The sequence below is a fragment of the Syzygium oleosum genome, unplaced genomic scaffold (assembly GCF_021117445.2).
Source record: "Syzygium oleosum isolate NSW1041296 unplaced genomic scaffold, Sole_v2.1 Sole_v2.03, whole genome shotgun sequence".
Classification (NCBI taxonomy): Eukaryota; Viridiplantae; Streptophyta; class Magnoliopsida; order Myrtales; family Myrtaceae; genus Syzygium; species Syzygium oleosum.
In genome coordinates this window covers 3,183,871-3,197,136 of record NW_026607487.1, presented here as the reverse complement: position 1 = coordinate 3,197,136, position 13,266 = coordinate 3,183,871, and the positions used below count along the sequence as shown (strand labels likewise).

The 13,266-nt window shown below is 40.8% G+C and overlaps 1 protein-coding gene across 1 annotated transcript; it reads left to right on the top strand.

Annotated features, from left to right (window-relative positions):
- Positions 1-8,582: 8,582 nt before the first annotated feature.
- Positions 8,583-11,190, top strand: LOC115665234 (REF/SRPP-like protein At3g05500). Its single transcript, XM_056310210.1, has 3 exons — positions 8,583-8,886; positions 9,532-9,756; positions 10,395-11,190. Exons 1-3 carry the CDS (start codon positions 8,851-8,853, stop codon positions 10,884-10,886), a joined length of 753 nt encoding a protein of 250 aa, XP_056166185.1. The 5' UTR covers positions 8,583-8,850; the 3' UTR covers positions 10,887-11,190.
- The last annotated feature ends 2,076 nt before the right edge of the window (positions 11,191-13,266 follow it).

The window sequence follows — 13,266 nt, the reverse complement described above, 5'->3', positions numbered from 1 at the left end:
GGTTTCGATGATGGGTACATAATGCATATCATCACAGAAACCAAAAAACGGTAATGGCCCCCACTTTGCCGAAATTCAATTTATTTGTTTCTCTTTCGAAACGCGAATGCAAGTCCGAAAACGGCGCAGTTTTTCAAACGTGAATTACCGTTGACACGGAGCCTAAAATTTGGACCCAAACGTTAAAAAAGTTGATGGCTCAAACCGGGCCATGACAATACACTAAACCACAAGGCCCAACACATGGAATGCTATTAGACGTGTCCAACAGGTGAGTCTGATCGAAAATGGTCAAACCCAATTGATCAATTTTCATGAAATACAAATATAGTAATCAATACCCGATTCAACCCGTATTGCTAAAACACTTTTATATATAATTCAATTTAGGAAAATTCGTACCCAACTAAAGTGAGAACACGAAGTGAGCAAACGTGAGATCAAGTAAACATAACAGAGAGTCATAGAGGTGAGTTGGGTCTAAGTAAGTTGTGAACCTATTTAATACCGGCCATTTAATTTTTGGCTTACTATTATAAACCTATTTATGACCCATATATTAAATATAACTAACCCATATAACAATTCAGCCCATCAAATATAGGTTAAAAAATGAGTTTATGACATATCTTAACACGTCTAAATACTATACAACGTCCGTTGATAGGATGCCTATTAAGCTTGTCGATCGTGAGTTTTCAACGAGCAGAGTTCAAGCGAAGTGCAGGACACGTGGCAACAGTCAATCGACTTGAAGCATGCATCGTAGTTAAATACCGAGTCGTGAAGGATCTTTCGACCGAGGAATGACTATTGCTAAATGAATCACGACCAGTTATAGATTATTCCTACAGTAGCGTGCGTAAGGTCCGTTTAAAGATACAGGAAGCATAAAAAAGTGAGACAAATCAGCATCATAAAATCGTAACAACACATCAAATTTTGACCCTCAACAAATGAAGATGAGAAGATTATTCTGAAATAACGACTTAGATTGGATTTTGCTTAAAGCTTGAATTTGAATTTCGAATTACTTTAGGTTTCCTAATTCCAATGTCCATCTTTGGCTCCGTTCGTTTCACGGATAATGTTACGTTTCTGGAAAATATTTTTCAGGAAGTCATTTTTCTAGAAAAAAACACAATTTTCCGGTATTCGACTAAAATCTGAAAAAGTTTCGGAAAATATTTTCCGGTATTCGGCGGCCGGCAACTAGCAGGCGGGCGTCCAGCAACCAGCCGACGGGCATCTGGCGGCCGGCAACCGGTCGGTGGGAGTCCGGCGGCCGGGGGGGGGAAAGAAGGAGGCCGGCGGAAAATGTTTTCCTCTTTTCAAAAAGAGGAAAACATTTTCCTTGCTTTTTTTTTTCATGTTTTCATTCATTGAGGGAAAATGTTTTTCGGGGTTAGTTTATTTTCCGCCTCCGAACACCGAAAAACTTGAAAAATATTTTCTCGAAAAATATTTTTCGCGAAACGAACGGAGCCTTTGTTTATAAAAGCATTTTGGTCATATTTTGTAGCATTTTTTACTTTCTATACACACTCCAATCTATCCATTAGCATTTATTGTTTGGTTTAGGTTATCGAGCAAACATGAGCTCCGAAAATTTAGGCCATTTGTTTTAATTTCCATCATTTCATGCGATTTCCTTATCGTTTCCAATTTACCGTCTCAGCACTATTCAATAATTCGAAATTCGCAGAGTCCTCGAGAATTCAAGACATGTTAGTATCATTTACTTTCGATTTGTAGTTGTATCTAACAATTTAATTGGTCTCCGATCATTCTTGATTGGACTATAATCACCGATTGAAACCGTTGTGTGTTCCCGACGACCACAACATCGCGAAAATTCACTTCACAATTACAAAACTCGACACGCTAGTTTCAAAATCGGTTTATCCCGGTACCAATGTGATCGGTTTTGGAAGTTAATCTGCCAATGATTTAGTTAAAAATATGAAGATTTGATTAGGAACAAAAGTATTTGTGTATTAATTTGCAAGCGACTATATTGTCCCCCATCACATGACTGGATGTCATGCCTTTTGTGGCTCTAACGTAATTGTTGATGTAGTCACTCAGTCACGCTCTTGTCCTGAGATTCTTGTAAATGAATCGCGGCTGAAAGAAGTCAGTACATTTGTCAATTTCAATGATTAACTTGATAATAATCGGTTCGAAGTATATGCCGCGTCATCAGCTGACGTGATGGGTAACTTGAATTAATAACTTATCATGTTATTAGAATCAAATCACTTGCTTCCTTCGATAGAAGCCACCGCACGCGCGTTACCGAAAGTCGTGCACGACGCTCGTTGTGTATGGCGCTCACCTAATATCTTTCCCGAAAATATAGTTTTTCATGGTTTATCGGAATAGGATTGTCCGACTAAAAAAAAAAACCAGGATTGATTTTCTATTTTCTAATGATGAAATTCCATTTTTCCGAGCCCAAGAGGCCTATGATTTTGTCGGAAGACCGGCCCAAATTGTCAAGCAATCGAGCAAGAACGCTGTTGGGCCATGGCCTTATGAAGGGCTCGAACGCTGTTGGGCCATGGCCTTATGAAGGGCCCTTACAAGCCTTGAGGTTCGTCCATTCTATCTTTCGTTTTCGCCATTGCTGCTCTCCTCACGCTCTTGGATAATGTTTCGTCATGTACGTAGATGTAACTCTCCTCACTTGGAAAGACCGAGCGCACGTATACTCGTCAAATCAATATCAACTCTTCTTATGGCTGCATACTTGTTGATAGCTTCCTTAAACTGTGGTTTCGTCGTACTGCATGTGTGCGCTCTTCCTTCCAACCGCCTCTTCTCTCTCCATTTTTACTTGATCGCTTATGAGAAAGCTCCGATTATAGTCACCTGAGTCAGAGTGTTCGGTCTCGAGCTCTACATACATCTTCACATTGGGTTGTTGTTATAGCCTCTTCCCTCCTCCTTTTTTTCGCTTGGCTTAATTAAGAACTTCGCTATTAATTTCTGTAGGTTATCTTCGGCAACCTAACAACTCCATGTGCATCGTCTTTCTTAAAAGTTTTAGTTTTTTCCCCTAGCCGCTTGAAGTTGTTCTTCTTCGTTATCAGACAACCGCGTGACCACAACAAGCTCATCATCCTCTTCATTTTCATGATCATGCCCATTAGTAAGCATTACAACTACCTCATTTACTCCTGCATTTATCAATCCCTCAACAAAACCCATCCCCAATGCCAATACATAAACTTGAGACCCCACAAGACCCATCAATTTGGCTAGCACTCGTACAAGTCCTTTGTAACTCCAATATTTGCAGCCCCACTCTTCCCTACAGCTTTGTCTTTCTCTCTCTGGTCCACTCTCACTTTATCTTAGTGCACATGTCCTCACCTTGTTCAATATATATCACATGTACTGCCAATATTAGCCCCTAGTTTCATCATTTCGTGTTAGTACTTTCATCTTCAATTACTTGTAGACCTATAAAGGTCTCTCCTCGCATCAGATAGCGGAATTTTTCAATTATAGAATAACTCATGTACTGTACCAAGTGTAAAATCTCAAAATAGTTCAGCTTGTCTAGATCATAAAACCACTTGCTACTACGACCGTCAACTCACTTTACATTTTTTACACGAATAAACCTACCCTCGACCCATAGAGCAAATGGGAATGCTTCATCAGCAATGCGAATCCGCAAAAAGTCACACATAAAAACCAGCTAAAATAAAAGAAAAGAGAAGGGCACCGGTCAATATATTTCTATAGTTTTATATAGTACGAACAGAGAAACATCAAAAGTGTAATCTAAAGTCAATAAAAATAAATACAAATGGGGCCACGTATGAAAAGCCAGATAGAAGACTACGATCTAAAAGCTACGATCAATTGGGCCCATATTAAACCTGCCGAACAAATTTTTAGTGCACTCAGTATTGTTTTCATACTCTTGTAGGGCATTAGATGACACAACTTGTCGGAAATAAACTATTCATACTTTACTTTATTATAGCACTTTGATCGGGTAAGACAAATCGTGCATCGTCATCTTCGAGGTAGCCCTTAATGTGAAGGCTTCCTCGTGTCATCATGTCACCAACTTCCTTGACCTTCCGGCTATGGCAGGCTTGCCACTCGCTTTCTCGCTTTCGAGAGGCGAAGGGAACCTGACTTATGGTTAGACTTTTCAAATGGGTGGGTCGGGTCGGGTCGGGTCGGGTTTGGGTCGGGTCATAAATGGTCCGACCCAAATTGACCCATTAATCCATTTATGACCCATTTATGCGTAATGCAATTTTCTTGATCCATACCCGACCGACCCGACCCGACCCATACCCAACCCATACCCGATCAGACCCATATTGCTAAAACACTTCCATATTTAATTAAATCTAGGAAAATTCATACCCAAACTGAGATGAGAGTGCGAAGTGAGTGAGCGCAAGGTTGAGTAAGGGCGAGAGAGATGAGTTGAGTTTAAATCAGTTATAAACTCATTTATGACCCATTTACGACCCATTTAATACTAATATTAGACTTATATCCATTTATAACCCATTTACTAAATATAACTAACCCATTTATGACCCATTTACTAATATATGGGTTAAGAAATGAGTTTATGACCCATTTTGACAGGTCTACTTATGATTTGTTGACAAGTGGACTCTAGTTAGATTGGAATAGGATGACTTCCCAAAAAATAACGAGTTAATGACAAATTAACATAAGGTATCACGATTAAAGGAAGACAAATAATCCATCTATATTACTTCGAGGAAATGCTCAATGGTAAGAAAGCTTCAGAAAATGTGAAAATATTCTAAATGACTAGGTGTGTTGATTTTTTTATCTATTTTTTAAAATAAAAATCTTTATATTATCAAAAATGAATATTCATTATGTACTTTTACATGGTTAAGTAATGAAAAAAATGATTGATCAATTAAAAATATTTTAGAAGATCACCATAGATTTTGGTTAACCATTTCCTTCTATATGTTGAATGTATTTTGTTAATCAATCACCTTTTACATTAATTAAACATTCACATATACATAACGAGTAATCAATTTCATTGTTTCAATTCTTGTCATCGAGTCATTTTCCTTTATCTAATTGGGTTTCTTCTTTTTCTTACAATAACTTGTTTACTTCTATCAACATGGCTATATTTATTAAACGTTAAAAAAAATTTCCACTGCTTAATATTTTTATTGATATTTACCTTTTCTATCATTAGTATTTTACTTAATTTATTATTCTTGCATTTCTGAAATTTTTAAACATTTTCGGCTATCAAGAGTAAACGGACATTTCTTTTTATAAAAAAAATGAGATGAAAACATATTTTGATTCCTGAAAAAATCATGTGCATTGTACATGCTAATGAAAAAATAAAAATAAATGAAGATCAACAATTATAATAAAACAGAAATTCAATTTAATGTTGGATGGATTCACGGATTGTCAATAAAAAAACGAACCAATTTAGGACACTTTCGGATGCCACGTGATTGGCCCGAGATCTCATGCACGCTTGGGCGCGCAACCCGAGGACACAAGCCCCTCGCCATCCCCGTGCCACGTGGCAGCATCCGGCAACCTCGCTCATCCCCCTTCTAGAACCTTCCCGTCCCTTCCGGGCGTCAAGACTCCGTCTGACGGCGGCGACGACTTAAAGAACGTCCCACCACCGCAGAAATTCCGTCCCCTGATGACGTCATTTCCTTGCCTCGGGCAGAAAAACAACTTAACGGCTAAGCAGTCAACACCCGATCATGTCACCGTCAAGCCCTCTGTCGACCGTTCCCAGCGGCAGGCGATGCGTTTTTAGTGCATTCAATATTTGTTTTTATACTCTTCTAGGGCATTGAACGACAAAACTCATCCAAATAAATTAGGGTTAATACCACGAAAAACCCTAAACTGGTACACTTGTGACACATTTACCCCAAACTATTTTTTTGACCATAAAAAACCCCAAACTGGTACACCTGTGACAATTTTACCCCGAACTATTTTTTTGACCATCAAAAACCCCAAACTGGTACATCTGTGACAATTTTACCCTGAACTTACCACAAAAAACCCCAAACTGGTACATATGTGACAATTTTACCCTGAATTAAAATTTTAATATTATTTTTTATTATTTTTCGATTATTTATTTATTTTTTTTATTTTTTTCCTTTTGTTTTTTTTTCTTTATCTTCAACCTCTGGCCGGTCGCCGGTCCGGCGATCAGCCAGAGGCGGAAGCTGGCGAGGGCCGCCCTCGCCGGCGTCGGGCGAGGGCCGTCCTCGCCAAATCCGGCGAGGGCGACCCTCGCCCAACTTAGGTGAGGGCAACCCTCACCTGCGTCGGGCGAGGCAGCCCTCGCCTAGGCGGGCAAGGACGGCCCTCGCCTGAGTCGGGCGAGGGCGGCCCTCGCCGGCTTCCTCCTCTGGCCGGTCACCGGACCGGCGACCGGCCAGAGGTTGAAGTGAAGAAAAAAAAAAGAAAAGAAAAGAAAAAAGAAAAAAGAAAAAAGAAAAAATTCAAAAAAATAAAAAAAATAATATTAAAAATTAGTTGGGGTAAAATTGTCACATGTGTACCAGCTTGGGGTTTTGTGCAGATGTTCGAGGTAAAATTGTCACAATGTGGCTTTGGGATTTTTATGGTCAAAAAAAATAGTTTGGGGTAAATGTGTCACAAGTGTACCAGTTAAGGATTTTTTGTGGTATTAACCCAATAAATTATTCCTACTTTACTTCATTATAGTACTTTTGGTCGAGTAAGACAATCATCATCTTCGAGATAGACCTTCCTCCTTAGGTCACCAACTTCCTTTACCTTTTGGCACTAGACACTGATGCTTGCTTTCGAGAGGTAAAGGGAGCCTGGCTTACAATTCCTCAACGAGTGGACATAGCTAGACAGAAATGGGATGACTTCCCAAAGAGTAAAGAGTTAACAAATTGACATAAGGTATCACGATTAAAGCGAGACAAATAATTCCTTTACTTTATTTTCAGGAAAGGCTAAGTGGTTTCTCTTGAAAATTTTGGAAAGGAAAGCTTTACAAAATGCGAAAAATATTCTAAATGACTAGGTATGTTTATTTTTTGTCTCATTTTTTAAAATAAAAATCTCTCTTTTATCACTAATTTTCGTAAAACAAGATAAAACAAAGGAAATGGATAAAAATAAATTAAGTAAAATATTAATACACGACACTAATTCTCATAAAACAAGATAAAACAAAGAAAATGGATAAAAATAAATTAAGTAAAATATTAATACATGATAAACGTGACTTGTTACAAATTGCCGAAATACTAATAGAAATAATAAGTTTTTTTTTTTAAAAGAACCACAATTAAATAAAAAAGAAAAATACCTCAGTGATAGAAAGGTCAAATAACAAAAATTGAATACTCATAATGTACTATTAAATGGTTAAGTAATGAAAAAAATGATTGATCAATTAAAAAAAATTTAGAAAATCACCATAGAATTCGGTTAACCATTTCCTTTTAAATGTTGAATATTTTTTTAATCAATCGTCTTTTACATTAATTAAACATTTAAATATACATAACTAGTAATCAATTTTGTCGTTTCGATTTTTGCCATCGAGTCTTTTTCTCTTATCTAATTGGGTTTATTCGTTCACTTCTATCAACGTGGCTATATTTATCAAACGTTAACAATTTCACCATTTAATATTATTATTGATACTTATTTTTTCTATTGCCAGTATTTTAGTTAATTTGTTATTCTCGGATATTTTAAAATATTTAAAATTTTCCAGCGATTAAGACTAAAGGCATTTGTTTCTTAAAATGAGACGAAACTATAATTTCGATCCTCAAAAATCATTTATATTATACACGCTAATGGGAAAAATAAGTAAAGATTAACGATTATAATAAAATAAACAATCAACAAAGTATTGTGTGACGATTCAATGCTAGGTGAGATAAGTATATTGAAAGTCCTAAAATTTATCTCGAAAGTGCAATCGAGTTCTAAAACTTTCAAAAAGTGCAATTGAATCTTAAAACCTGTTAAATTAAGTCATTCCGTTGATTGTACTATTTGAAACTCGACTGTATATTTTGAAAATTTTAGAATTTAATTGCTCTATCGAAATAAATTTTAAGGCTTTTAATACATTTATCTCATTTTCGATTGATTCTCGGAAGGCAATAAGAAGTTAAAGAACGAACAAAGTTAGGACAGAATAGGCGCGGTGCCGCGGTCTCACGTGCGCGCACGCTCCGGTGCTCAAATCTCAATCCGAGGAGACAAAGCCGTCACCATCTTCCAGCGGGCCACCCTTCTAGAACCATCCCTCCCCTTCCCCTTCCCCCACCGCGTGTCAATGTCAAACGCTCCGTCTGACGGCGGCGGCGGGGGCAACGACTTACAAAGGCCGTCCCCATCGTCACCGCCCCCCGATGACGTCATTTCCTTGCCCCGCGAGGTCTGCCCGGGCGGTGGTGGGGCAAAGACTTAACGGCTAAGGAGTCAACGGGCCGACGACGTCACCGTCGAGCCCCCACCCTCTCTCTCTCGACGCGTCCTTGCCTCAACGGAGCCGTTCAACCAGAGCCGTACGTTCGTTCGTTCCTTCCTTCGTTCCCTCCCGACGCGGAGATCTACATTTAGATTCCAGATTCGTCCCGATCTCGCCCCCCTCCCCCTCGAATCGGTCGCGTATAAATAGGCATCCCTATTTTCTTAACTCCCTCCAACTCGAAATCTAATCTCGTCCTTCTTTTTATCACGTCTCGCATCGAATCGTATCGCCTCGCCTTCGCCAGTTCATCAGCGGAAAAATCACCCCAGACGTCGGAATCGAGGTTTTGCCCGATGGCGGAAAGCGATCTCAGGAAGCCGCAAGAGATGGTGAGCTTGGCCCTCGGTTTTGAGGTTGATCTCGAGGTTTTGTCGGGGTTTCGTTTCTGATCCCGGATGATTTGGCCCTGTTTCTTTCTTTTTTTTTTCCGTTTATGGGATCTGGTTTGGTTTGGAGATGCGTTGACTTGCTAGGTTTTGGGGATTTTGATTCCTCCTTTTTCGAGTCGGCTGGAAGTGATTCCTTTCGCGGATGATCGAGCCTTGTCTTTCCTGCATGGTTCGATCCGGAGATGATTTGCGGATGTTTTTCGCTTTTTTTCGGTTGAATATGGACGTTGAATCGGGTGTTTTGTGTCGCAATTAGTCGTAATCGAGGATCAATGTCTCTATTAGTAAACTACGGAGATGTCTCAAAACGACACACGTGACCTGGAATGTTTGCCAAGCTAGTAACTTTGCATTCCGGTATGCTTGTTCTTCGCATCTTGCCTCGATTTGCGTGGATGCGAAGAGCACATGAAAGGGGGTGTTTGCCTCGGAACATTTTACAAATTCGTCGGTTCAAGAGTATACGAAAACTCACTTCCAATTCAGATCTTTTTTGCTGGCTGAAATGGGTGGCGTGTTTGATAATTCTGGCGGCTTTATTTTGCGTTAGCATTCTAAAATTGACATTGTGCAATTTTTCCACAGTCCAAGGAAGAGGAGCAGAGGCTGAAGTACCTGGAGTTTGTGCAAGTAGCTGCGGTTCACGCTGCACTGTGCTTCTTGAACGTGTATGCTTATGCCAAGGAGCGGTCGGGTCCCTTGAAGCCCGGTGTGGAAACCGTCGAGGGAACTGTCAAGACTGTGGTTGGACCCGTGTACGACAAGTTCCATGATGTCCCGATCGAGGTCCTCAAATTTGTTGACCGCAAGGTTTGTTTCTTTTTCATGGATTTTCGCATGAGTTGATGGACAATTTTTTGCTCTATCGCCGCAAGTTTGTTCTCTTTACAATGATCAATCCATCAGGAAAGAAAAAACCATGTGCAATCTGACTGAGAATTCGTGGTGCTCAAGAGGTGTAATGAACAACATCAAATGAGTCCCTTTCGTTGATTCCTTTGGTAGGAAAGTGATTGTGATAGGCACGTTAGGGAGTATGAGTCAATTTATTTGGATGTCATAGCTTGGTGTGAAATTTCGGATGCACTTATTCCCACGGGGTTACTGGTCAGTGGATTGAGCAATGTGCAGAGTGCAGACTTGACATAGGCGACTGTTCACTCAGGTGGTGAGCTCTACCTTGAGCTTGATGTATATCTCGGTTTGGGCAAGTGCCTTGTAGTTAAATACTAGTAAACCCAAAAATTAATTAACGGTAGTGACTACTGACTAGCAAGAAGGTAGTATGAAAGTGAAAAACGGAGAATTAAAGATGCTTCATTTGATCAGTTGCTCTGTAATAGGTCAGTTCCGAAGGCTCTGTTGAACAGCTAGGTATTCACGTAAATGTGCAAAGTCGTGGTTGTGCCATTTTCGTTGTACTGAGTGGAAGTATTCTTACTTTGCAGATTGATGAGTCGATGATCAAGATCGACAGCCGTGTACCACCCGTTGTCAAACAAGTTTCTGCCCAAGCCATGTCAGCGGCTCAGCAGGCTCCTGTGGCAGCTCAAGCCATGGCTCATGAGGTCAAGCGGGCTGGCGTGGTCGACACTGCCTCGGGAATTGCAAAGTCCGTGTACACCAAGTGTGAACCAACTGCTAAGGATCTGTACTCTAAGTACGAGCCGAAGATGGAGAAATGCGCCGTGTCCGCTTGGCGCAAGCTGAATCAGCTTCCTCTCTTCCCTCACATGGCTCAAGTCGTCGTGCCAACTGCATCCTATTGTACCGAGAAGTACAACGAGACAGTGCGCAACACTGCAGAGAAAGGGTACAAGGTTTCCAATTATCTCCCCATCGTCCCCACTGAGAGGATCGCGAAGGTGTTCATGGGAGGCGCTCCGGAAATGGAGCCGCTGCTCCCTGCTGGAGGTGAAGCCGACGTTGCTGCGCATTGATTTTTTCAGTACAAGTATTGTTGATCTTATATTCGGTGATATGTTCGATTGAAATGTTAATGGTGTCTGTGGACCTCTGGTTAGTAATATTGTGGCCGATGTTTTGTAAGGGTCTCATCTGAATGTTGCGTTCTCCATGCGAATTCGAGTTGTTTGTTTTTTTGAGCTACGGGTTTGTTCGATGTACCTTTGTATATAGTCCACTCCCTTTTCGCGCGCTTAGATGGGCTTAGAGCGATTCTTTATTTCTCAGTCTGTTTATCTTATATGCACAATAGATTTCTGAAACTGAGCTCTTGTGGAATGCTGTTGTATGTGCATTATGATGCCGGTTTTCCGAAACTGAGTTTTTCGAGCTGATCGTGACCGACGTCCTCTTCGTATCGACGCTTTATCAAGTTACCTTTTTTTTGGGGGGGGGGGGTGCGTGGGGAAGGTTCGGACTTATTGAGTTACTTATTGGGAAGTCAAGAAACGTTTCTGAATATATGGCATTGAGTTTTTTGCCACAGTCGATAGGATCCTTACAAGCCCTGTTCGAAGGCTGTCACGATCACCATATGGATAAATACTGCACATTTGGAAGAAGCAAAGGCAGTCTCTCTCTTTCTTCTCATATCTGCAATGGCTTATTTTGGTGGCAGATGATGTGAGCAGTGGAAACATTATAGAAGTTCTCCTTCTGATGTTTGTTAGTAGAAAATTATCAAATAAACATTTGAAACAATTTCTTGAGCATGATCCCAGGGTCCCGGTCCCGGCCCAGGGGTTGTCGGGGACTTGAGCCTGGCCTTGGAATGCCCAAGTTTGGGCCGGCGCTGGGAACTCAAGCCTGGTCCCCTGACATCGAGAAACCCAGGCACGAGAGTGTACTCGAGCGTGGGAGTCGGGCAATCGGGCAGGGGAGCTGGGAACTCGCGCCTGGCCTTGGGGGGGCATTTAGCCCGATCACGAGAAATCCGGGCGCCTAGGTGTTGGGATCTCGAGTCCAAGCGTCATAATCCTGTCGCATTCTAGAAAAAAATTCTGATTTTTAAAAGTCAAAGTTATGTGCCCGAATTTTAGCATCTTTTTCGAATGAATTAATATTACGAAAAATCCTAAATTGATATATATGTAATAATTTTAGCCCAAATTAATTTTTTGATTACCAAAAACCCTGAACTGGTATACTTGTGACAAATTTATCATCAGTTTGTTTCTGAAAGTGCAATCGAGTTCTAAAACTATCAAAAAGTGCAATCGAATCTTAAAACCTATCAAATTAAATCATTATGTTGACTGCACTGTTTGAAATTTTTAGGACTCGATTGCATCTTTTGAAAAATTTTAAGATTTAATTGTATTTTCAAGATAAATTTTAAGATTTTCAATGCATTTATCCCATTTTTCAATTGATTCTCGGATGGCAATAAGAAGTTGAGAACGAACAAAGTTAGGACAAGATAGGCGCTTTGCCGCGGTGACACGGTCTCACGTGCGCGCACGCTCCGGTGCTCAATCTCAATCCGAGGAGACAAGCCGCCACCATCTCCGCGCCACGTGGCCGCATCCAGAGTGCCACCCCCCCCCCCCCCCCCCGATGACATCATTTCCTTGCCCCGCGAGGTCTGCCCGGGCGGGGGGCAAAGACTTAACGGCTAACAAGTCAACGGCAGGACGACGTCACCGTCGAGGCCCCCCGCTCCCTCTCTCTCGACGCGTCCTTGCCTTAACGGAGCCGTTCAACTAGAGTCGTACGTGAGTTCCTTCGTTCCCCCTGATAGAGAGAAAATATGAAAAAGCTAGGTGTTGAATTAAGGCACAAGCCCAGAATAAATAGGTACAATAAAACCTAATCTATAAGATATTTTAGGGAAACAATCCCAGATAATATACAAAGAATAAATCTACAATATCCTAGAATATATACAGAATCCCAAAGATATCGTAACACCCCCCTCAAACTCAAGGTGGATCAAACAGCGAGAGTTTGGAAAGTAGATACTGAAAGCGGGGCGCTGTAAGAGCCTTTGTAAAATCGTCAGCTAACTGATCGGCAGTCCCAATAAAAGGAAGAGAGATGGTGCCAGCCTGGAGATGATGATGAGTAAGATGGCAGTCGATCTCAATATGTTTGGTGCGTTCATGAAAAACAGGATTAGCCCCAATATGAATGGCACTTTTGTTGTCACAATACAGAGGAGCGGGATCTTGAAGCGAAATGCCCATGTCAACAAGTAAACGACAAAGCCAGACAATCTCAACAGTAGTGTCAGCCATAGCACGATACTCAAACTCAGTAGAGGAGCGCGAGACAATCTGTTGTTTCTTGGCGTGCCAAGAAATGAGAGAATCACCAAGGAAAATGCAGAATCCTGTGATGGATCGACGATTAATT

What these genes read in the sequence shown, in the direction of transcription:
- LOC115665234 (XM_056310210.1), top strand. Translation starts at nt 8,851, where the DNA reads ATGGCGGAAAGCGATCTCAGGAAGCCGCAAGAGATG. An exon ending in TCAGGAAGCCGCAAGAGATG is followed by an intron (nt 8,887 to 9,531) that starts GTGAGCTTGGCC and finishes ATTTTTCCACAG; the next exon opens with TCCAAGGAAGAGGAGCAGAG. An exon ending in TCAAATTTGTTGACCGCAAG is followed by an intron (nt 9,757 to 10,394) that starts GTTTGTTTCTTT and finishes CTTACTTTGCAG; the next exon opens with ATTGATGAGTCGATGATCAA.